The 23997-nt window shown below is 49.2% G+C and overlaps 2 protein-coding genes across 4 annotated transcripts in view; one reads left to right on the forward strand and one right to left on the reverse strand.

The window, feature by feature from the left end:
• fars2 (phenylalanyl-tRNA synthetase 2, mitochondrial) overlaps window positions 1-10073 on the reverse strand; it is a 132361-nt gene extending 122288 nt beyond the window's left edge. The window contains exon 1 of one of the 2 annotated variants that reach the window (XM_087846641.1): window positions 9944-10073. The gene's annotated coding sequence lies outside the window, so the exon portion shown is untranslated. Of the gene's footprint in view, window positions 1-8876; window positions 9017-9943 lie in introns of those variants that run through there. The other variant, XM_035915536.2, reaches the window with a different exon arrangement.
• A 100-nt stretch (window positions 10074-10173) lies between these two features.
• The window catches only part of lyrm4b (LYR motif containing 4), a 44572-nt gene continuing 30748 nt past the window's right edge, over window positions 10174-23997 (forward strand). For both annotated transcript variants that reach the window (XM_087845686.1, XM_087845685.1), the window contains exon 1: window positions 10174-10305. In XM_087845686.1, coding sequence (XP_087701812.1) covers window positions 10220-10305 — 86 coding nt within the window. In that variant the 5' untranslated portion in view covers window positions 10174-10219. The remainder of the gene's footprint in view (window positions 10306-23997) is intronic.

Below are 23997 nucleotides of genomic sequence, written 5' to 3' on the forward strand. Positions count from 1 at the left end.
GCGCTAATTCTAATGCGAAGCCACAGAAACAGCCATTAGCAGTTAATCACCTTGGCTGCAGCTCTCTGATGTCCAAGTTTTTTACCCCGCTCAGGTTTTACTGTTTTATTATTCAAATTAAGCACTAATGAATTCAGAGGCGGGCAGTAAAACATAACGCACTGCTGGGCCACTTTTTGTTTTATCCCTTTATTTCTGATTACAGCCTAAGCTTAACTGAGTTCACAGCAGATTCACCTGTCAGGAGGCTTCAGCGGCCCGTCCACCAGTTTAGCCGCATCAAAGGCCAAAGGTATCTGTGGTGCTGAGGAGTCTGCAGAGATCTAACAGCAATAAGGCAGGAGCTGGACGGCCTAACGAGCTTTATAATGAATTTCAGTTTATTGTATTATGTCGGCACTCTCACGGTGCTGTTTGGGCTGCAGAGGGAAAAAACTCCATCCTGCTCAGCTGGAGACACAGAAGAGCTGCAGGACACAGCCTGGTGGAGACCAAAACCAGAATTTACACTGCAGGGATGCATCAGTAACGCCACAAAACACAAGCTGATTGGTTGTTTGTGTAAATCGCTGATCCGCTGCTCCACACGGCTCACAGGATGAAGCATCTGCAGTGTTCAAAACAAGCAGCAGACTGTGCTGTATGTGCCGCAGATACACAAACAGTGTTCAGTGTGCAACACAACAGACCAGGCCACAAACCACCACAGTCTCTCCCAGTAACCTATGACTGCAGCCCGTGGCGCTGGCTGATTACCACATGTGGCTGAATGCAGTCCAACAGAAAAGCTGCAAAGTTAGAGGAGCAAAACTGTCCTCATGCCTTCCTGGGTCTAATTTCCTCCAGTTCTCCACATCAGCAGCATTCAGGCTGGATTTAGTCCAACCCACACGCAGTCCTCAGATATTAGTTTTTAAGGGTGTTAAATCCTGCAGGACCTCAGTGAGCATGAACCAAACAGAAATCATGGACAGGAAAAGACTGAAGATGAGCTCTAGCACCAAATCCCACAGTGCCAGTTTCATCTCTGTATGAAGCCTGCCTTCAGTTAGTGACATTATCATTTGGTAAAAGCCCCAAATCTCCACCATAATAACTCCAGGTAACTGGTTTTAAATCTTTTTTTCTCCTCACCAAGGGACGCTAGCTCAGCCTCCTGCGCTCCTGTGAGAGTGTAATACCACGTTTTACCATCTAAGTTCAGAGGGGCGCTGTTTCACTTGTTCTACAGTCAAATACTGTGTAGAGCAGGTGTGTCCAAAGTCTGGCCTGGGGGCCAATCATGGCCCTAAGTCAGATTTTATATGTCCCTTTGTGTCTACCTTAAAAAGCTTCACCCATGGCCTCCACCTCAAACAGAATCAATCACCTCCTGCTGTCGGCACCGTGAGATGCAACCAGTGAGTAGATAAAAACACACTCACACAATAGTAAGTCTGGTTTAAATGAACCTGAGATTCTGATATTCAGCAGCTTCACTGAAGCTTGAGCTCTGTGTTACTTTACTCTCAATATTTTTAAATAAAATTACAAAATGACAACTCAAGTCTGAAAAAATTGGGATTTTCATGAGAAAACGTCACCACAGAAACAACAGGGGTCCCGCCCTCGCCCTCCACATGGCGCTGCAGAGCCGTGTCACCCAGGACGGCCCCACAACATCAGCACCACAGGCTGAATCCAGTGAAGATGGATGTCTCAGTGATGGAAGACCCTGCATCCACAGACTGACGACGGCGAGTCATCAGCATAAAGGAGACTCCCAAAGATCTCCTTCCACCACCCGACTGTGTTCCTGTTAGACGCTTCCTAAATCCAACCAAACTGCAGCTGAAAGCCTAAAGAATTCAAATCTAATCAATCAAGTCAACTAAAAATAATCAATGATGATGCTTTCTGCATCTCTCAGGACTCAAACCCCACCCTCTGATCCGTTCATCCAACACTACCTGCTGTTGGTCTTTTTACCGCCTCACCTGACAGACCAAAGTGTTTCTGCCAGAATCCCTGAGATCAAACTTCTCCCTCTTTTTACACAAGTTGCAAAGTTATTACATCACAGCGACGTGATTGGCCAGCGGCAGTGATGGTCCTGTAGTTTGTAGGAAAGACAAAAGCACGTGGATATCACCTCAGATTCCTAAACGCCGACCTCGGATCAGGAACAAAACCTGCCGCTACATCACATCCTGCATTATTGGACTATCGTTTGCTCCGTTTAGGAAACCTGTTTTCATTTTCCAAACGTATTCTCTGGGAGCAAACAGCGGCCCAACAAACAGAGTCAGCCGCTCTGAGACCCAGAGGCGATGTCTCCCCGGCTGAAATCTACGATGGATGGTAATTACCGGCGAAGGCAGCGAGCTGGATGTGGATGGCCCCCGTGTTATTAATGAAAGCTAATGAAGGCTGCGGCTCTGATCTCCTCTCCTCCCTCCATCGCTGAAGGATGGAGGGAAACATCCAGCTGGGTTCATTTAGACTCACACAGACGGACTCCTCATGCCTTCATATTTCTCTGAATGTGTGAGTGAAAAAGCACTCAGTGCTGCGTTTCACCCAACTCAAGAGCACGATGTCCTGCCCGAGCGCCGTCACAGCAGCAGAGACGTGCCCGGGTTTGAATTCAGCTGGTACTGAACATTTACTCCACAAACCTGCCAAAAATGCTCCCTATTTAAACACCACAACTTTGATAAACACTGACATTAAAATGAAACCACAGAAGCCTCACGAGCCTTTTCAAGTTGCAGTATCATGTGTGGGTCCACGGTGTAGTCGTCCACACGTTTGCCTTACAGATCAAAGGTTTCCAATATTCTCTCCATTAAATCTTTATTACTCTTTCTGCTGTGCACATACAAAGGGATGATCTGATATCGTCGTGTTGGTGTTGTCCCCAGATCATCATGAAAATGTTGTTCCAGGTCCAACATTGCAAGTGACCAATCACATTGTTGTGACGTTATTCTTTTGTGTGCCAAGCCATTTGTGCATTTATGAAATTCCAATGTTGCAAGGACAATATCAATTCTGCTTAGCGTTTATTAAAGGGTTAGGGTCTGTTGATCGGCGGACAGAGGCGGTTTCTCGCAGTTTAAGTACAGTTTTTTGTTTTACAGCAGTTTTTCCCGAAGTCGCAAAAGTATGACATCACAACATTCTGATTGGTCACTTGCAATGTTGATCCTGGAACAACCTTTAGTATGATGATCTGGGAACAACACCAACACGAGGATATCAGATCGTGCACATACAAAGAGACGCCTGCGTCTTCTGTGCCTTAAGAGTGAAGCTAACACTGACGTGTCAAAGCTGCAGTCTTTCTAATGACCAGCAGAGGGCGGCTCCTCTGCTTCAAGACTATCTGTTAGTACAGCAGCCATGCTATTGGTCAGATAACCGACCAATAACAGCGCAAACACGCTCCAGCGGTCCACTTCAGTTAGCTGAGATGAAGCTTAGCAGACAGCTAGCAGCTACAGCCACCTGTCAAAGAGGCCACGCCCCTAATAATGCAAACTTTTTGCAGTCTGCCTCAAGTGGACATTAGAGGAACTGTTTGTTTTTTCACTAATAAACTGGCTGAAATGTTTTCATGAGTAAAAAAAGGAAACTTATTGTTAGTTTGTACATTTAACCTTTGATGCTAACATCTGTCGTCTCATCATTAAGCACAGCAGGCTAACAGAGAGTTAGCTGAAACGAAAGCCACGCCTAATCCCGCTGCCGTGGATCGGTCTCCTGTGTGTCCCGACTGTGTGAGGAACTTATCATCATGAATAAAGTGTGAATCATCGCCGCAGATGTTCCCTTCAGTCCACTTCCTGCAGCCCTTTGATTTGGACTTCCTCCAGCTTCTCACCGACACTTCAAAGCATCACCTCGTTCTGACGCTTACTTCCAGTTTTTCTGCCAATTAAAGCAGAGATCGGGTTTGTTTACGTCGGCCGCGCTCGCTTCAATCCCCTCAGCCCGAGTGTGACATTAAACACAGCAAATACAGCCAAATCCCGGGAAAGCCGGCGCCGTAAATGTGTGCGTGCAGCGCGACGGAGGTCAGAGCCATAAAATATTCATTCAGAAATAAATGCAAAGGCCTGATGTTGTTGCACTTAATGCCTGGAATGACATTCAGGAAATTTGGAAAGTAGTTTCTCTATCACATTCAGTCGTTTTAAATCGTGAGCCGCTCATGTTTTATTCAGCACTTTGGCTAAATGTCAGCTCACATCATTAGTTAACCCGCTGATGTGTTCGGGTGCAGTCTGGGTTTTTCTCTTACTTTCTTTTTATTGTCGATAAAAATGAAGAGAAACACTCGCTGTGGATGCAGAGGAGGAGGCCTGAGGAGTGGGGGTGATGGATGGACGGAGGGGTGGGTGAAGTGATCAGTTTCGGGTCACGGGCTGATGTGTCCGAGGCGGATTCTTCCGCCGCTCTGAACGCGGGAGGAAGCGATCGATGGGAGGAACGTCGGGGGCCTTGATCCGCCAGGCAGGAAGCAGCCGGAGAGTGAAAACTCAATCTGCAGCTCACAGCGTGAGTCGAGGTGAGAGCGAAGCGGCCGACAGTTCAAACAAACTCATACGGACTCAGCGAGCAGTTCCTCCGCTCTCAGCTCGCAGCACCACGCAGACGGCTTTGTCTGAGGCGAGCGAGGATCGCACGCCTGCCTGATCACCAAACGTACTTCTCCCAAAGTCTGCAGAAAGTTTGCACACCTTTAAAATTCATGCTTTTTGCTTTTATATCTGCACTCATCAGTGCTCCGGAGTTTCTTTTTGCTTCATGCTTATTGAAGACATTTAATGTGGGCGCCACGCTGCTGCTTGTTGCGTGGCGTGGAGACCCAGGCCGAGTTTCTGGTTTCAGATATCAAAGCCTCGTCCTGGAAACACTCAGCACGAGGATGACACTCAGCAGAAACAACCAGGCCTGAGGTCACAACACAGTTTCACTCCACCCGTCCTGACCGCTGACCTCCGACCTCAGCAGAGAAGACCGACGCCCAAGCATTCATTATTGATCTCCTGCTGAGCCGTCCATCAGTCGGCGCCACGGCGAGGAGACATTCAACAGTCTGTTTCAGACCAGCTGAAAGCAGCTAATTTATCAGGCAAATCAGGGAAAGTCAGGATTTTCCAGGCAAATCCAAAACTTTCTTTCACTGTTTGGAGGAGACGCTGCGTCTGAACGTCTGAACGTCTGAGCTCGAATCAGAACAAAGATTCATGAATGTTTCAGAAGCAGCAGGAGAAGAGCTGCTCGAGGTCGACGCGTCACCTTCTGCCCAGAACACCACAACATAGTCAGGGGCCAATCAGCTCGCTCCAAAAGACCACCGTGCAGGACGCACACACAGACACACACGTGTACACACACAGACACACACAGCGGACTAAAAATACAGATACGACACCCAATGATATCGTCAGCTGTTTCTTTTTGTAACAAACACACAAACTAACACATCAGCATGAACACACACACACACACACACACACACACACACACACACACACACACACACACACACACACACACACACACACACACACACACAGCAGTGTCATTGACCTTTCCACTCAAAGACAGCAGGGCATCAACAAACAGGATGAGTCTGTGACCTTTCACACATCCACTGCTAAAGATCATACTGTACACACACACACACACACACACACGCACGCACACACACACGCACGCACGCACGCACACACACACACACACACACATGCACACACGCACACACACACGCACACGCACACACGCACACACACATCTTTGTGAGCGCGCTCAGTGATGTGAGTCAGTCGTGACGCTGACAGCAGCGATCTGATGGACAGCTGAAGTTTTTCTCCTTGACCATAAACAACGACTACGTCACGTTTACACCACCCTCAGCTCCATCACGCAGCCTGACTCTGCAGCAGCTAGTCCGCATTAAGGGCTGAGGTGGTCTGCGAGCAGCGCGCCATGACGACCTGCCGTCTGTAGTTTGTAAATGACGTCACCTCTGACGTCACCTCTGACGACACCGTCCCGTGAACGTCTCTGTGTCCGCTGTCCTGCAGCAGACGTTTGAAGCTGCGAGTGAACATCTGGAGGTTTTAAATCACTGAAGCTTCGACGACGAGCTCACAGCTTCTACAGAACATTTAAAAACAGTCACATTTATCCTCTCTGTTCACTTCCTGCGTCTCTAATCAGGCAGAGACTGTGAGGCTAAACCAGTCTGAACTCAGCAAGCCGAGCAGAGAAGACAGCGAACGCCTCATCGCCGTCCACAGACTTCACCTGTGAGGAACTCCGTCTGACGGCTTTGTTAGGGAAGCCCGAGAGAGGAGAGGGAACGCCTCAGCTGATATCAGTGAGCTGTAACAGCGACTGTGTTAATGATCCAGACTCCTTTAGGAGCACGCTCACACTCATCGGAGTTAGACGCAGAACGATTACAAACCCACTTTAAATAAAACTGTGTGTAAACTTTAACATTCAGTCTCAGCAGGAGCACGTCAGACGATCGGGAGAAGAACCAACAGAAAATCCATCAGACGAAGAAGAAAAATCCAAAATACAAACGTTGGTCTTTCTGCAGGAAGTGACATCACGCCTCTCGTGAACGTTAGCTCCTGTTTATGCAAAGATAACGATCAAGTTTCTGAAAACTACAGCCGAGGTTTCACTGTGATCTATTAGTTTATCACATTCAGCTCTCGCACATACAAACGTATAAAGTTAAATCAGTGTGTGTTTTCATTAAAATTAAAACTGCTGTGACGTGTGAGTGTCCATGTGACGCGCTGGGATGACTTCAAGCCTACCACAGATAAAGAAACACACGTGACCACATCACACGTGACCACATCACACGTGACCACATCACACGTGACACGAGCGACAAAAGGTCGGCTATTTCACACTTCCTGTCACAGTCAGGCTGCAGGGGGCCGTCCTTAAACCAAGACCAATCGAACTGCAAAGCTCATCAAAGGTAACATCCTATCACAGAAACACATACATACATACATACATACAGAAAAAATGGATACTGTGTAGCATGGTGATATTTTGTTTCTAATAATGTATGGATACAGGGACAGCAGAAATCGATATTTTGTTACAAAAAGGTTTTTGTGCTCTGACTTCAGAGCATGTTGATCCTTTTTCTGAGCAAGAATCCTGACATTCCTTCACTGTCCAAATGTGTTTAATAAACATGACAGTTTACTTATTTTAATTTAAGACATGTTTTATTTTAATTAAGTTTAAAACTTTTTGATTTAATGTAAAATTATATTTTGTTTTAATTTACTTTCAAATTCTTCAGTTGCTGAAGGGGCTGCATAGTTTTCATAAACTGCATAGTTCAGAATAGCTATAATTGTACCAGATGGTTGATTCAGTTAAGTTGGACTAGACTGTAATACAAACCGTTCAGTTTGTCAACAATCAAACTGAAATGAGAGAAAGACTGAGTGTGAGACTTTGATATTAGAGAAAATGAATATTGATAAAGTTTACCTTTATGTACAGAATCTGAATATCGCAAAATATTTTTAAAAATTGCAATAATATCGTATCGTGGGATGTTTGGTGATTCCCACCTCTAACCCTTCAGCCAGCGGTGGACACATCCACCCAGACTGACAGCAGATGCAGATGTTCATACAGTCACACATGTTAACCGTTAAATATCGATAAAGTTACAGTACGAGTAAAAGCGTGGCTGTGATTGGTGACCATGCTGCGGGCAGCAAGTATTTAAAGAGAAGTTCGACGTGTGTGGAGATAGAAACTGTGAGATTATCTACAATGACCCTAAAACCACAGCAACGCCTGACCGAGGGCAGCTCCTGCACAAAGACGAGGCTCTCTGAAGACCAGCAGTAATATCAGGAGACTTCTAAACATGTTAGATGAAAAACACAGCAGTGCGAGCTCTAAATACAGATCCAGCATTCAGAATCTAAACTGCTTCCGAGGTTCGGATCAGCTCAAACATTCCTCAGATCCAACTATTACACACAAATCTCAGCTAACGACAACATTTCAGAAGCTTTGATTCACAGCGATGAGTCAGAGCTGTGCTCCATCACTGCAGCAGAGCCTCAGCAGTGTTAGGAGACACCTCCTCAGATATTACTCTTCAGGACAGACATAACTAAACGATTCCCAGGTGAGGTCACCTGTAGATACTGGAGAGTTTTTAAAATGAATAACTCCAACTCGACCCATCATGACTGTAGGCATCAAAATTCTCCAGAAATTAAATCATTTTTTAAGATCTCCTGTTAAACATCATGGAAACATTAAACCGATGGTCAAATTGACCTTCATCTCTGATTGGACGAATGCTCCTTCCAGACATTTCACCACCAGCTTTGTTCTGTGATGAGAAACGAGCTGTTTATGTGGAATAACAGGAACGTTACTTTACCTGCCTTATGAGAGGGGAGGAGTTAAGCTTCCCAACCTCAGGTGGAATCACACGGCTGGGGTGACAAGTCGGTCACACCTGGTAAACATGTGTAAAATAACATATTTGTATATGGATGGGCGTTTCCTGTATTTGATCAATTATGTGAAAAACCTTTATTGAAATATTGACTCACACATCCAGACGGATGATGAATTTTCCACAGCTGCCAAAAACACAAACGTCTCCCGGACACGTGGAAGGAAACGTCTACTTTCTTTAATTTATTAATGTCTGCTGTAAATATTCACAGTGAACAAATTAAAAGCCAAAGACAAGAAGACACAGATGGAGCAGGCTGGGTGAATCTACCCAGAGGACTTCACACAAACACAGAATCAGACTAAGCAGAAAGTATGTTTACTTGGTACATAATGAGACTTTTCAGACAAACCAGTTTTGTTTTTCACTGCGTCCCTGTTTCTGCGCCGAGCAGCCACACAGGCTCTTTCCTCAGATGTCCCGAGGACATAAAGGTTTCCACCCTCTCCGTGTTCTGCTGAGCCCTCCTGCTCCTGAGACGAGACGGTGAGAAGCTTTAAATTCCCGGGACAAACATCAGTGAGGATCTCAGCAGCTTCTGAAGGAATCCCATCAAAGGCTGCACTTTTAAACATTTTACTTTCCAAGACAGCTGACGACATCTGGCACCACGACCGAAACCCTCAGCAAACGTCTACAGACGTACAGCCGAGAGCGTCGTCGGCTCCTCGGTTACAGCGCGTGGAAGCAGGAAGTCTGCACCCCAGGAGCAACCGTCCCATCACTACAGGTTTGCACCACCGGGCCTGGCATTAGGACAACACACCGACAGCACCACCTGCGCACACGCCTGCCCTCAGGCACAGTCTGACTAACAGGCTGGACATGGAAAACATTTGTTTTTGTTTTAATGAAACATAATCTTGTCTTTCTGTGCAGGGAGCAGGTTTAGCCGAAACTCTGAGTCAGTTACCATGGTAACAGACCAGGTGACTGACAGGAGTCACTCTTGGTTAATGACGTCAGAGTAGTCAAAGGTCAGAGGAGGAAGTTAGCGCCACAGATCAGCGCGTCAGCTACAGGTGTGTGACGTCAGACCTGATGGAGGGTTTAGATAACCCCACAGGAAGGTCACAGCTAACGCCACGTGCACGCCCCTGTTTGTGCCCGTGGATTAAAGTAAAGTAAAGCCTGACCCCCCCCCTCACACACACACACACACACACACACACACACACACACACACACACACACACACACACACACACCCCCCCACACACACACAGTCCCCAGCTGTCAGGTGAGCAGCTGCCATGCTGACCCGTAAAAAGCCCTCTGAGCGTGGAAGTTCCGCGCTGCGTGGGCCGGTATGCTGCTGTCCCACAGTGGGGCTCGTGGACCAGCTTGTGGTCCATTCACGAACGTGGATTTAAAGGCTCACGTGCGTTATGAGAGGTTAGAGGAGCACCGCGAACTCACCTCCTGTCACTCCAGCGCCGGATGCTATGAAGGCGTCGGGAGCGCGCCTGCGTGATCACTGCGCGTTCAGGTCAGAGTAAATTAAACTTCCTGTGAGCGCGAGGCTCTTTGTGACACTCTCAGCTTAAAGTGTCGCGTGGGGTCACACCGATAAAGCGGAAGCGGAAAACAATCCGCCGGCGTCTCGTATTTCTGCGCAGGCGCTCCTCGGTCAGCCTCGTACCCGGGTCCTTCAGCTCAGAGCGTCGCGGAGGGCCCTGCGAAGTCGCAGACAGCATGGCGGCGGCCGCACGATCGCAGGTGATGTCTCTGTACAGGACGATGCTCCGAGAGAGCGCGAAGTTCCCGTCATACAACTACAGGTGAGACAAAACCGCGTGCGCGCCCCCGCTGGTAGCCGCGGTAGACGCTCGCGCCTGTGTTTACGTTGAGTGTGCTGACGGGTTCGGGGTCACGTGACTGCGGGGCTCAGGCTGCAGGTTCGGGGCGTGAGTACGCAGGCGCTCAGGTGTTTCATCCTCAGGGGGAGAGCGTGTGAACCTCACGGTCGTTTAATACCTGTACGTGTGGCACTGTGAGTGTCTGCTGGAGGTGATGGAGGCGGAGGTGATGGAGGCGGGTACACGCAGGTAGGTCTTGTTGCAAACCTGGTCAGATGACCAGGAGACCTGATGTCCACACGTCAGAGATGCTGACACAAACATCCCTCCTCCTCCTTCACCAGGAGAACTTTGAAAGCTTTGGTAAAGACGTTTGTCTCGGAGCGTCTGGACCGGCTCTGGTCTCATTGCTGACAGGATTAGTTCTGATATCTGGAACCGACTGCGTCCTGAAGGTGGACGATGAAGATGATGCAACAGGTGGTCACATGACAGAGGCAGGGCGGTGATGTCACTGAGGCTGGGATTTCACAGGAAGTGACTAAATTGTCTCAAAGTAAACTTTATTGTCATCTCTGTATATACAGTACAGTATACAGAGAGATGAGACAAGGCTACATCTGAAGTTTGTCACACGTCCTCCTCCTGCTGCGCTGTAGCTCCGCCTCCATTCAGTTTCAGTGCAGGCAGAAGTAACGGGGGACCTTGAACTCACCGTGAACTTTATTAGTTTTAAAAGTCAGGTTTTATAACAGCTGCAGACAGGAGGTGATCCAAGGATCTTTTCCATCCTTGGCTCCTTTCATGAACGACGCTCCCTCGTTTCCTCTGCTGTAGGAAGTCATGAAGGAAGCACCTTTGTTTGGAGCCGAGAGTCGGCGCCATTATTTTAGCCTTCATATGGAGCGACAGCCCAAAAGTGCTGCGTGTTTTTGTGTGTTTGAGGATGATTTTTATTTGTCAGCCCGACAACCATCGATCTGTCTGTCTGTCTGAGCTCAACGTCACTGCACCTCACATCGTTACGTTTTTAGAGCCTTTTCTGCGATTCATATAAAATTTTGTTTGAAAAGCTGTGAAATTTTCTCTTATATTAAAAACTTTTCAGCATATATATATTTTTAAAAGCAGACTTTTGACCCACTTTCAGCCTGAACATGAAAACAAAACTTTAACAGTTTTTCATCTTTAACTTCAGAGTTAAAAACATGCTGGATGTGGTCGATGCACCTTTTTAAAAATGTGTAAATCAGAAGTGATGGAGCAGAAGCTCCACGCTGGGCTCAGGTGGAGCGATGAGTCTGCCGACCTCCACCTGATGGAGGATCAAAGCAGCAGAGAGCTTCCTTCCTCCTGCTGCGTTCACACCAAACAGGAAGTTCCTCCTCTGACAGTCGAGCAGGCGCAGTGAGCAGGTGGAGGAGGAGCTGGTCAGGCCTCGGTCGAGGCGACCTGTGAGGCTGAACAGGTGAAGGTGGAGTCCACACCCGGCTCCACCTTCAGCAGAGACCCGTTCGTTCCTCCTCCCCGTGCTACATGATTAAATGGGGAGGAGTTGGAGTCCGACTCCGCCTTTCTGAGGTGAGTCTGGGACGCCGTCTGCGGCTGTGACAGCACTCGGCGCTCCGCACGGACATCAGAGAGTCGCCGCTCCCCGCCCGCCTCCGCGCGGAGCGCCGCTGTGTTGAATTATTGAACGGCCAGATGAGAGGTGGCGTCCTCCTGCTGCCTCTCCAAATAAAATAAATTCATCCCGCCTGCCCAGAGGCAGACAGCTGGCTCGGCCCGCCGCCTCAGACGTGTGTGTGTGTGTGTCTGTGTGTGTGTGTGTGTCTGTGTGTGTGTGTGTGTGTGTCTGTGTGTGTGTGTCTGTGTGTGTGTGTGTGTGTGTCTGTGTGTGTGTGTGTGTGTGTGTCTGTGTGTGTGTGTCTGTGTGTGTGTGTCTGTGTGTGTGTCTGTGTGTGTGTCTGTGTGTGTGTGTCTGTGTGTGTGTGTCTGTGTGTCTGTGTGTGTGTGTGTCTGTGTGTGTGTGTCTGTGTGTGTGTGTGTGTGTCTGTGTGTGTGTGTGTGTGTGTGTGTGTGTGTCTGTGTGTGTGTGTGTGTGTGTGTGTCTGTGTGTGTGTGTCTGTGTGTGTGTGTGTGTGTGTCTGTGTGTGTGTGTCTGTGTGTGTGTCTGTGTGTGTGTGTGTGTGTGTCTGTGTGTGTGTGTGTGTGTGTGTCTGTGTGTGTGTCTGTGTGTGTGTGTGTGTGTCTGTGTGTGTGTGTGTGTGTGTGTGTGTGTGTGTGTGTGTGTGTCTGTGTGTGTGTGTGTGTGTGTCTGTGTGTGTGTCTGTGTGTGTGTCTGTGTGTGTGTGTGTGTGTGTCTGTGTGTCTGTGTCTGTGTGTGTGTGTGTGTCTGTGTGTGTGTGTGTGTCTGTGTGTGTGTGTGTGTGTGTGTGTGTGTGTGTTTGGAGGAGAGCTCGTGGAAATCAAACTTCAGTTAGTTCATTCCCACATCAATAACGCTGGTGTCTTTCTGCGGGTGGAGTTCAGCTCCTTCAGCTGCGGCCCTGCAGAGAGGACGTGGTCCTCTGTGACTACATGTACCAGCATGCTCTGCTCCTGAAACGAAGTTACTGTGACACCAGCTGCTCAAGAAATGAAACTAAATCAGGAAGCTCGAGTTTGAAGAAATGCATGAAACAGCACCCACCTGTGTGGGCACCCACCTGTGTGAGCACCCACCTGTGTGGGCACCCACCTGTGTGAGCACCCACCTGTGTGAGCACCCACCTGTTTGGGCACCCACCTGTGTGAGCACCCACCTGTGTGGGCGTGCAGCTGAAAGCCTGATTTACCTGTGAGTGCATGAACCCGGGTTCTTTTGATCTGGGAGGTTAAACCTTTGTGGGGCACCAAACCTTTTTCATATGGAGGAAATAAACTCTTTAAAGGTCTCAGCCTGAAGCCAGACTCCACCCAGCTCCACCCAGCTCCACCGTGTTTATTCTGCTGGTTTTAGTTAGTGTGTCTTTGGACAGTCCAAACCACCATGATGCGTTACTGCCTACTCGCACTTTGCAAACACCCTGTTTAGCACAGCTTACCTGTTGCTCCACACCCACCAATGACCTTCCTCACAGAGACACGCCCTCAGTGCCAGATGGTCAGGTCTCCTTACTGGGCAGGAAATGGGAAACCTGATAATCTGATCCATGGACCAGATCAGGGCATCTTTAGTTACGTTCTGAGTAATTTATTACATGTAACCAGTGGCTACTGAGAAGAGTAATCAGAGTACCTTTCCCCAGAATAAACTCCCTGTAGCTGTTAGCTTTTGTGTTAGGCTTTGTTTTAAGGTTTTCTTCTCTCAGTTTAGTTTTATTATATTATTATTATTGAGGGCGTGTGTCAGGAATGCCGGAGTAACCACGTCCATCAGAGCCTCGTCAGGAACGTTTCAAAAGTGTATTTTTATCAAACTCACAGATGATGAAACCAACAGATCGTTTTGTTGTTTTCAGTTTGAACATTTTTGTTAGTTCACTCTAAGAGCCTGTGTTCTGCTCTGAGGTTTCCTCCTGTGAAAAGGGAGTTTTTCCTCCCCACTGTCTCCACCCTGCGCTCCTGGTTGTAGAGTCTGCTGTATGCATATGAGGCGACTGTAGTTGATTTGGCGCTGTATCAACAATATTACAGGATGTAACAGTAGTGTGTATTCATGCTGTGAATAGTGTCGGAGCGCAGGGGGGCGGAGCACAGGGGGGCGGGTCCAGATGCGATGCCTTCTCATCACTTTCTCCATCATTTCTGAGCTGTCATGGCTTCATTCGTTCAGACCCACGTGAATTCAATTTTATTTTATTTATATAGCGCCAAATCACAACAAAAGTCGCCTCAAGGCGCTTCATAGATACAGAGAAAAGCCCAACAATCATATGACATATGAGCAGCACTTTGGCGACAGTGGGAAGGAAAAACTCCCTTTTAACAGGAAGAAACCTCCGGCAGAACCAGGCTCAGGGAGGGGCGGGGCCATCTGCTGTGATTGGTTGGGGTGAGAACATCCTGCATGTTTAAACTGTGCTTTGGTTAAGCTTCGCAGGCTGTGAGGGCGGCTGCAGCTGAGCTCTGTTTGACTCGTTTTCTGCTGTTCCTGTGTCACAGTCATTCTCACATAGAGTCGTTTCCTCAGGGTGAGCGCGGCGCAGCAGGTGCCTCGGGTTTAGTCTGCTTGCCAGTCACAAAGTGGAGACATTACGATCTTCCAGGAAAAAGTGCACGAAAACAAATGAGTGAGAAAGAAGCCAGAGCGGCAGAGCGGCGTTTAATCCTCCTAAGCCTCAGCTTGTGCTGAAGCCGTGTACCTGCGCGCTCGCCGGGTTGTTGTGGGATGACCTGAATATGCCAGACGTTGCTGCAGGCTGTGTTTTGTTGTTTCGCTGTCTTCCTTCCTGGGAGGAGAGGTGGGAGAGTTTGGCTGAATTTGGAGGGCTTTGCCAGAGAGGGAGCGGGATAAACAGACGCCGGATGAAACATTCATGATTCCCTGCAGGAAAGTTAGATCGCTGCTGCAGCGGAAAGGTCGGAGCATGACAGTCAAAGGCCAATACATTAGGAACAGTGCACAGGTTGGAGAACGGCGTTCCTGTGACGACAGTGTGAGCAGCGTGGGGAGGACACCCGCTGACCGCTGTGGAGCTTTTACTGCAGTGCACCCTGACACCAGCAGGGGGCCCCGCTTTGTTTTCTAATTATGTAAAAATGTAAATTTCTCCATGTTTTTGTTTCTCGGTGAATTCAGGACGTCTGCAGGTCCTTGAGCAGCCTTAGAACAAATCTTTGAATATTGTTAGAGACGGAATTTCATTATGATTCCCAGAGCTGGGAATAACAATCATAATAATAACTCGCTGTAAAGTCAACAAACTAACAGCCTTTAACCACAGAGCGACACAGCGAGCATCTCTGACCGCTCTCCCGTTTAAGCTCAGTCATGTCTCCTGCTTCCTCGCCGTTTCTCCTCGCTTGGATTTCCGTTTCCGGGAAGCGGATGAAAGAGCAGAGAGGCCAGTGTGGCGAGGGTCCAGGCCCCGAGCGGCGTGCTCGCGTGATTTCTCTCAATAGAAAATGCACGTTAACACTCTCATCCTCGGACACGACTCAGTGACAAGCTCACAGACTCGATGGACACGCCCACTCTGGTGACCTCGAGCTGCCGCCATCTTGGCGGACAGCTCGTGACAGACAAGTCGCATCCTCCGCGTCGTCCCTCCAGGATGAAGGCTGACGAGAGATCACAGTGAAATATGAAGGACGGAGTCAAAGACAGAGAATCTATTGTTTCTATTATGATGAGTTTATGGAGCCTCCGGTCTGAGGTCACAGAGCGAGGGAGCCGAGGGTCGTCTGCAGTCGCCCCCTGCAGGCCGTTAGAAACGGTGCAGGTTGAAGGAGCTCTCTGCAGTGTTGGGTTAAAACCCTGCAGGCGTGATCCTGGCTGCCATTAAACGTAGCTCGCAGCTCGCAGCTCGCAGCTCGCAGCTCGCAGCTCGCAGCTCGCAGCTCGCAGCTCGCAGCTCGCAGCTCGCAGCTCGCAGCTCGCAGCTCGCAGCTCGCAGCTCGCAGCTCGCAGCTCGCAGCTCGCAGCTCGCAGCTCGCAGCTCGCAGCTCGCAGCTCGCTCTGTTTTATTTGTTTGTTAATTATGTAAAAACATGAGAGTTTCTGTTGTTTTTCTTTAGAAAGTGGGTTCAGGGCAGCCGAGGCTCCTTGAATAACAAGTGCTGGTTACTGTTCGTCAGGATTTAACGATTCTTCTGCGTGTGCTGGTTCTCCGACATGTGACGATCCGATTTATCCGTGCCGCTCCGGAAACACGTCTTTCATTCAGCCAATCTCAGAAACTTTCCCGCGGTGTCCGCTCACCTGTTCCAGCTCAAACACTTTAAAACCCTGCAGGGCCCAAACCCACAGGTGTGAGGAGGAGGAGGAGGAGAGAGTGAGGAGGGGGAGGAGAGAGGGAGGAGGGGGAGGAGAGAGGGAGGAGGAGAGAGTGAGGAGGGGGAGGAGAGAGTGAGGAGGGGGAGGAGAGAGGGAGGGAGAGGAGGCTGTCAGAAGTAGGTCATCATCTCTGCACAGGAGCAACAAAACGCCGAATAACAAACTGATTCAGAGTTTGTCCATCATCAGTATCTCTCTCTCTCTCTCCTCCTCTCTCTCTCCTCCCTCTCTCTTCTCTCCTCCTCTCTCTCTCTCTCCCCTCTCCCTCTCCCTCCCTCTCTCTCTCTCCTCTCTCTCTCCCCACTCTCTCTCCTCTCTCCTCCTCCCCTCTCTCCTCCCTCTCTCTCTCCCCCTCTCTCTCTCCCCTCTCCCTCTCTCCTCCCTCTCTCTCTCCCCCTCTCCCTCTCTCCTCTCTCCCTCTCTCTTCTCTCCCTCTCTCTCTCCCCCTCTCCTCCTCTCTCTCCTCTCTCTCCTCCTCCCTCCCTTCCCTCCTCCCTCCCTCTCTCTCCTCCCTCTCTCTCTCTCTCCTTCCTCCCCCTCTCCCTCTCTCCCTCCCTCTTTTTCTCTCTCTCTCTCTCCCCCTCTCCCCTCCCCCTCTCCCTCCCTCTCTCCTCTCTCCCTCCCTCTCTCTCCCTCCCTCTCTCTCTCTCTCTCTCCCTCTCTCTCCTCTCCCTCTCTCCCCCTCTTTCTCCCCCTCTCCCTCTCTCCCTGTCTTTCTCTCTCCCCCTCTCCCTCTCTCTCCCCCTCTCTCTCTCTCTCTCTCCCCCTCTCCCCTCCCTCTCTCTCTCCCTCTCTCTCTCCCTCTCTCCCCCTCTCCCCTCCCTCTCTCTCCCTCCCTCTCTCTCTCCCTCTCTCTCCTCTCCCTCTCTCCCCCTCTTTCTCCCCCTCTCCCTCTCTCCCTGTCTTTTCTCTCTCCCCCTCTCCCTCTCTCTCCCCCTCTCTCTCTCTCTCTCTCCCCCTCTCCCCTCCCTCTCTCTCTCCCTCTCTCCCTCCCTCTCCCCTCCCTCTCTCTCCCTCCCTCTCTCTCTCCCTCTCTCTCCTCTCCCCCTCTCCCTCTCTCCCCGTCTTTTCTCTCTCCCCCTCTCCCTCTCTCTCCCCCTCTCTCTCTCCCCCTCTCCCCTCCCTCTCTCCCCCTCTCCCCTCCCTCTCTCTCTCTCCCTCTCTCTCCCTCTCTCCTCTCTCCCTCCCTCTCTCCCCCTCTCTCCTCTCCCTCCTCCCCCCCTCTCCTCTCTGTCTTCTTCTCTCCCTCCTCCCCCCCTCTCCTCTCTGTCTCCTCCCCCTCTCCCCCTCACTCCGTCAGCGTGTGCTGACAGCAGATAACAAAGTCTTCTGATGATTAAGTAATTGTGGAAATCTCCTGTTTTTCACTCCTCCAGCCTTTCCCGCCCTCCTCTGTCGTTCCTCATCTCCTTCCCTTGTCTCCTCACCTCCTCTCAGTTATTCTGCTCCCTTGCTTCCTTCCTTCTCGTCTCCTGGAGATCACACGACAGAATTCCCTCTGAAGTGACGACTCGCCGAGTGCAGAGTTGGATCGTTCACACAGGAAGGTTTCAAACACGAGTCTCCCTCGGTGCAGCCGCTCATTAATTATTCATGGATCACGGTATCAGTGATCGTCAGTATTGATTCATAATCGACTGATAAACTCAGATGATGCTTTTAAAGACTGAATGCTGCACGTCAGTAAACATCAGCGGCCGGTGCGAGGACCTGAGCGGTGTTACCGACGTGCTGATGGAAACACACGCTGCAGCGCGTGTTTCCATGCTGATGATTGGATGCTCATTGCTTTCAGTTTAGTTTTTGAAGCCACAACAGGCAGGTTTAGGTTTCTGAGCATGCTCAGTAGATGCTTTAACTTGCTGGGCAGATTATCGGCTCTATCCTGGGAATATCACAGGATTGAAACTGTAGCTTTGGATAAAGGATGTCTGGAAAACATTTGCTTAGCCTGCATGAGGCTGACTTTGGATAAACAGACCTGGACTGGATCAGTGATCCGTCCCGTCGACTGTCTGCTGCTCTGACCAGCCACAGTCTGAAGCTGCCAGCAGTCAAAGCTTTGCCATAAAGGACACTGGGAGCTGCAGGAGTTATAGTCCACAGGTGTTTGACCCTAACAGTTACCTGATCATACGATGGTTTGGTTATAAACACCTTTTATTATAAGGTTCTACTCGTGTCTGTGTGAAAGATCCAAAGTGAAGTTTGACTTTGAGACTTCGGCCTTCGGTCCATCATCCTGTGCCACTTCCTGTCCAGAGGAGATATTGAGCTGCCCGGTGGGCGTTTCCAACACTTTCTAATCTCTTTGTTGCTCTTTTATTTATTTCTTTCCTCTCGTCTGTCTTTTTGTTTGGCTCATTAGCGCAGCGCTCATTACAGCGGCTCCATTACAGCTGAGGGGTTTGTATGAATCAGTGTGATGGAGAGCCTCGAGACCTCCGGCCCTGCTGAGCCTGAAAGGCGAGGCCGGACGTTTGAATGACAAACTCTGAGAAACTCGGGAAGATGTTTGTCCTTCCCAAACCATCATCCTTCATTTTCTCGTTTATACTTCCCTGTCATCGGTTTCTCTCTCGATTCATCGTTCTGTCTTTGTCGTAGTCTTTCTGTTCGCTCTTCCTTCTCTGTATTCTTTAGCTCGGTTGTGTTTTCCTGTCCTTACTCTTCTGCAGGGCTGCTTTAAAAAGCTGCCTTTGCTTTGGCCGATATTTGCAATCTCAGTTATTTACCAGGTTAACTCTTTACCCCTCGAAGGCCTGTGAGGGAAACCTTGAAGCTCTTTTCTGAACGGAGTGGTTCGGGCCTGCTCATAGGACAGAATGAGTCTGCATCGGACGCCGGTGACGGTCTCCTGAGAACTGGTCGTCAGAACTCGTCAGTCGCAGGGAGCTCGTCAACGCGTTAAACCGTCCTCACACAATGATTCAACTGCTCATTTGTTTTTGTAAATGACTTTTAAGAGTTTTAAACCTTCCAGAATGAACTGGAACCATCAGCAGAACCACGAAACGGCTGCTTTGGATTTATTTCCCAAACGTCTCCGATATCGAGACTGCGATGTTTGTGTAATACCGCTTTAAACCACACGGTGGTGCAGTTTAACCGAGAGCACTTTCCTGCTTCAGCTGCGGTGCGGATAAAGACACTCGTAGCTCGTAACGTCATCACACGTCCATTTATGCTCGCCGTTACAGCGCAGGTAGCCGAGGTGTCGCCACTCAGGCCTGAAGATTAGACGGCGGTCGACTCACACAGTAACCAGAGAACCGGAGCTGGCAGCTTCAGCTGCTGAGGAACAGGCAGCTGCGACCTCTGACCTCAGAGCTGTCACAGGTGAGCCGCTGACAGACCTTTGATCCGTTCAGGTGGATCTCGAAGGCTTCGGACAAACTTTCCGTGTGTTTGGAGCTGTTGTGCACATGCACGCTGCAGGACGAGGTGTTTGTGATTCATGGACAAACTTCACGTTGAAAACATTGGAAGATCATCCTGATTGTTTAATGTCCAGAATCCTTGAAGCTCGGATGATGATGATGAAGATAATTGAGAACAGGCTGGGTGATTGTCTTCATCTCCTCTTTGCTTTCATCCTACACTAAAACATTTCTCCTGGTTTTTCTTCCCGACTTCCTTAATTGCTCATTTCCTTCTCCAGCATTACTGTTCATCCTTTTCCCGTCTTCGTCATCCTTTTCCCGTCTTCATCATCCTTTTCCCGTCTTCGTCATCCTTTTCCCGTGTTTATGCTTCATTTCCTGTTTATTCCTTTTTTCTTCATCCTTCCTTTGTCTTAGTTTTTGTCTTCTTCCACCACAGCTTCGTTTCCTTCATCCTTCTCGAGCCGTTTTCCTCGCCGCTCCCCGTCACGTCCTTGTAATGAGCGCCGTATTTAACCGCGGCATGTAAATCTGATCCATCACTCTTTTATTGGTTCTGTCTTAAATCCTAAATGAGCTCGAGACACAAAGACAGACAGAGAAGACGAATGGCTTTGCTGTAACTTCCCAAGGTCGGCGTTGTACTTTCTCCCCATCAGAGGAGCTGCCAGCTGTAACGAGGCTCCGAGTCGACACAGAGCGCTGGAAACCAATAATCATTTTCACTGGCTGCTGCCAGAAAATTCCCCGGTGTTTGTAATTTGTCTGTTTGCGTTTGCTTCTCGGTGTGTACTTATTATCTGCAGCCACCACGCTCTGTGGTCCTGGTGGCCGCAGATGCAGCAGAAGCCGAGGGAAGCGTTGGGGTGCGGCGCTGCTCGGGTTTGAGGTTAGCGAGGTCCCGAGCTGGCAGATTTCTAACACCTACGCTGCCAGCTGCTGTGTGGCTGCTCGGAGTGTGGAGGAGCGAGAAGCTGCTTCACTCTGTAAAAATAATATCTGAGAGAGGAAAAGTCGAGCTCGCTCCCCGGTGTGTCGGGCAGGTGAAGCAGAACGGCAAACAGTCTCACGCACTTTGGCCTTTCACATATAAAACGTCGCAGCGTTTCCCACACGCTGACTTTACCTGGTGGGGCTGGTTTCAGAGTTATTCTTACTCCTTCGTGTGTCCTGGAGAATCGTGCACCAAAGTTAAGTTACTGCTAACTAGGGATGGGTATCGTTTAGGTTTTATCCGATACCGGTGCCAAACCGGTACTTTTGAAACGGTGCCGGTGTTTAAACGGTGCTCAAACGGTGCTTAAAGAATGGAGAACACAAACTTTGTCCAAAAACTTCTCATGTTCAGCTGTTTTTTTGTAAAAAGATAACAATGTTAGCCTTTTCTGCAGCTATGGGGCATATATGGTATCACTCTTGGCTGGAAGCAGCTTAATCAATGGAAAAAACACAAACTTTGTCCAAAAACCTCTCATGTTTAACTATTTTCCACTTTTTCTTTGGTCATTTTAGCCTTTTTGTCCAGGGTGAAGGGAGTATCTGCCATCAAACAAGAAGACAGCTGCATGTAGCTATGATGATGTTTGCTAGTTCACCTTACATGCATTAATGTAATAACGTGGTTAGCCTACTCAACGTAAATTACACACGAACAACATTAAGCTACTCACGCAGAGAAGAACGGCTGCTGCTGCATCATCATCCTCATCATTTCTGCTACACTGGCAGGGCTAGGGGCCAGGACTCTCCTCTTCGGGTTTTTGGGGGATGTTGCTAACTCCGGGTCGATAACAGGCACCACACCCGCAGTAGATGTGCTCGGTGTGAGGTCTCGCAGCAAGCTATCAAATACGGCGCATTTCTCGGCTTTAAAAAAAAACGCTATGCGTCGCCAGGTGTTTCATCAGATTTGAGGTGTTACCTCCTTTGACAGCATCACAGTATCAGCTTAAAGCACTTGTTGCAGCTGCTGAGTTTGCATCTTTTGCTGTGAAGTACAGCCAGACTTTGACCGCTTCGCCTTGGGCATTTTTAATCTGTAGCTCTGCTCTAAAAGAACGTACGTACCTGGACCCGCCTACTATCCTCGGAAACGTAAAATGATTGGCTAGAATCTAAAGTGTGTCACAGCTCAGGAAATAAAGCTCCGAAATGTGCGCTGCTTTTCGGTCTGGTTACTACCGTTTATGTCAGAACCATCATGGCACCGGATACCGGTACCCATCCCTACTGCTAACCAGTAGCTGATGCAGCGATTTGGATCTGGTGTCTCCAGCCGTCTGTGTCCACGGCAGACGATGATCGAGGAAAAAGTCTACCGATAAACCCGGCTCGACTGTCTTAGACTGGAGATGGAGGACCACGCCACCCAGAACCTGCCGGACGTGGAGAACTGGTCATCAGGGACAACCATCATGGACTGTAGGCCAAGATGGGGGAGGTGGAGTTCAGTTTAATTGATCAACGTCATTAAGAAAACATGGTTTCACCCGATGTAAACACTGATGTCGTCACTTTCACATGGCGGGCGTTTGCGTGAAATATTGTTGACATGGGGTCTGAAACACGACCCCAACCTTTGGTCAGCAAATTCCAACGAAAGGTTGGACGAACAGAAATCTGACGCCTCTAATCCAGCCATCCTTCAAAGTGCTCAGCTTGTGTTGCTTTAGACAAATATTTATTCAGCTCAACTCCAAAGAAACCTACACAGCGGAGGCCAGAACGCGTCGTTAAAGGAGCTCATGCCAGTGATGAAGACGGAGGAGGGGACCACGTCCAAAATCCAAATCTTTGCTTAAAAACAAGCGGAAGCAGGCAAAGAGGCAAACTCTGTAAAACTGTCAGTGACAGGATGAACGGGATCAGCCTGAGGAGCCTGACAGGTGAGCTCGGTGTGTGTGTGGTAATTGGCAGATAGGGAGCAGGTGTGGAATAAAACAGTGAGACTAATGAGGGCAGCACAGACGGTCTGAGGGGGAATAGCAAAGGAAGGAAGTAAAAGCAACACAAGATGATTAGAAAACAGGAAATAACTCTGTGCAGTGACCGAAAGATTGAAATCACTGATGCAAGCAGCTGATGGGCCTCTGCGATGGACTCGGAGCCACAGCTCCATCCAGAGGGGACGGGAGAGGTTAGGATGCTGAGGCGAGACAGAGGAAGCCGCGAAGCAGAACTCAGGTGGACGGCGATGTTCGAACCAAAACATCACAGCAGTCCAAGCTTTGAGACTGAACGTCGCTGCCCGTACCTCTGGCTCAGCTTTCTCTACATTCAGTGAAATGATGGCAGTTTTTCAAAGTTGTGTGATTATCGTGGATGCAGTGAAACTGAGGACGTTGATGAGTTTGTTGGTAGATGCTCGTCGGCCTCTCAGCACATCTGAATAAACGGTGATGAAGTTTGAGAGAAAAAGAACAAAAGTATCTAAAAAACATCAATAAATACCCAAAGACGATGAAGACGATGAAGGCTGGTGCACACACGTAATCAGAGCTGTCAGAGCGACACACACACAATCGTCTGCGGTCTCTCACACTGACGTTTCCTCTCAGCGAGCATCGGTTTATCGATCGCGGCGCTCTCTGGACGTTCTGCAGCTCTCGTGTTTTCTTGTGAGAATCTGCAGGAAATCAAATCAGCGCAGGTCAGGGAAGCGTGGCGTGGAGTCCCGCCGACCTCCGGCTGCAAACAGCCTGCAGCCTTTTCAGCCGACAGTCTGCCGAGTGCATCGGGCTGTCAGGTCGATGTCACTGCAAACAGATTTAAGTACCTCAGTTTCACTTCTGATAAACGCCGTGTTTGTTCAAATGCTTCTTGTAGAAAAGGTGTCATCGTGGAAATCAAACTTCCATCCTCGCTCTCGTTAACGCCGCGCCGTTTTGACGTTTAGAGACCCCTGAGATGTGAGAGCGCTCCCGGAGTAACCGGCCCTAAAGCTGGATTTTATGGCCGAATGCTAGAAAATAACGATGTAGTTCGACCACAGAGGGAAGCAAATCTGTTTATGGCTGCAAACAGCCGCACTCGAAGGTGGAGTGGGAGCTCGCCATAAAAGCAAAGGGAGCCATGACAGGGAATAAAGCAGAGGAAGTATTTATGTAGGAAATGAAAACTCCTCACAGATCGGGAAGTTTCAGTGGAAAATCCTCCTAAAGAGTTTCTGTCCCCACTGAACATCTGAGAAGCTTTTCTGATGATGTTCATCTTCACAGCCAAACATGGACGCCACACCAGCGTGCAGCCGCGCTCATCTTCACAACCAAACATGGACGCCACACCAGCGTGCAGCCGCGCTCATCTTCACAG

This window comes from Neolamprologus brichardi, chromosome 9, assembly GCF_056152115.1.
Source record: "Neolamprologus brichardi isolate AB-2024 chromosome 9, ASM5615211v1, whole genome shotgun sequence".
NCBI lineage: Eukaryota > Metazoa > Chordata > Actinopteri > Cichliformes > Cichlidae > Neolamprologus > Neolamprologus brichardi.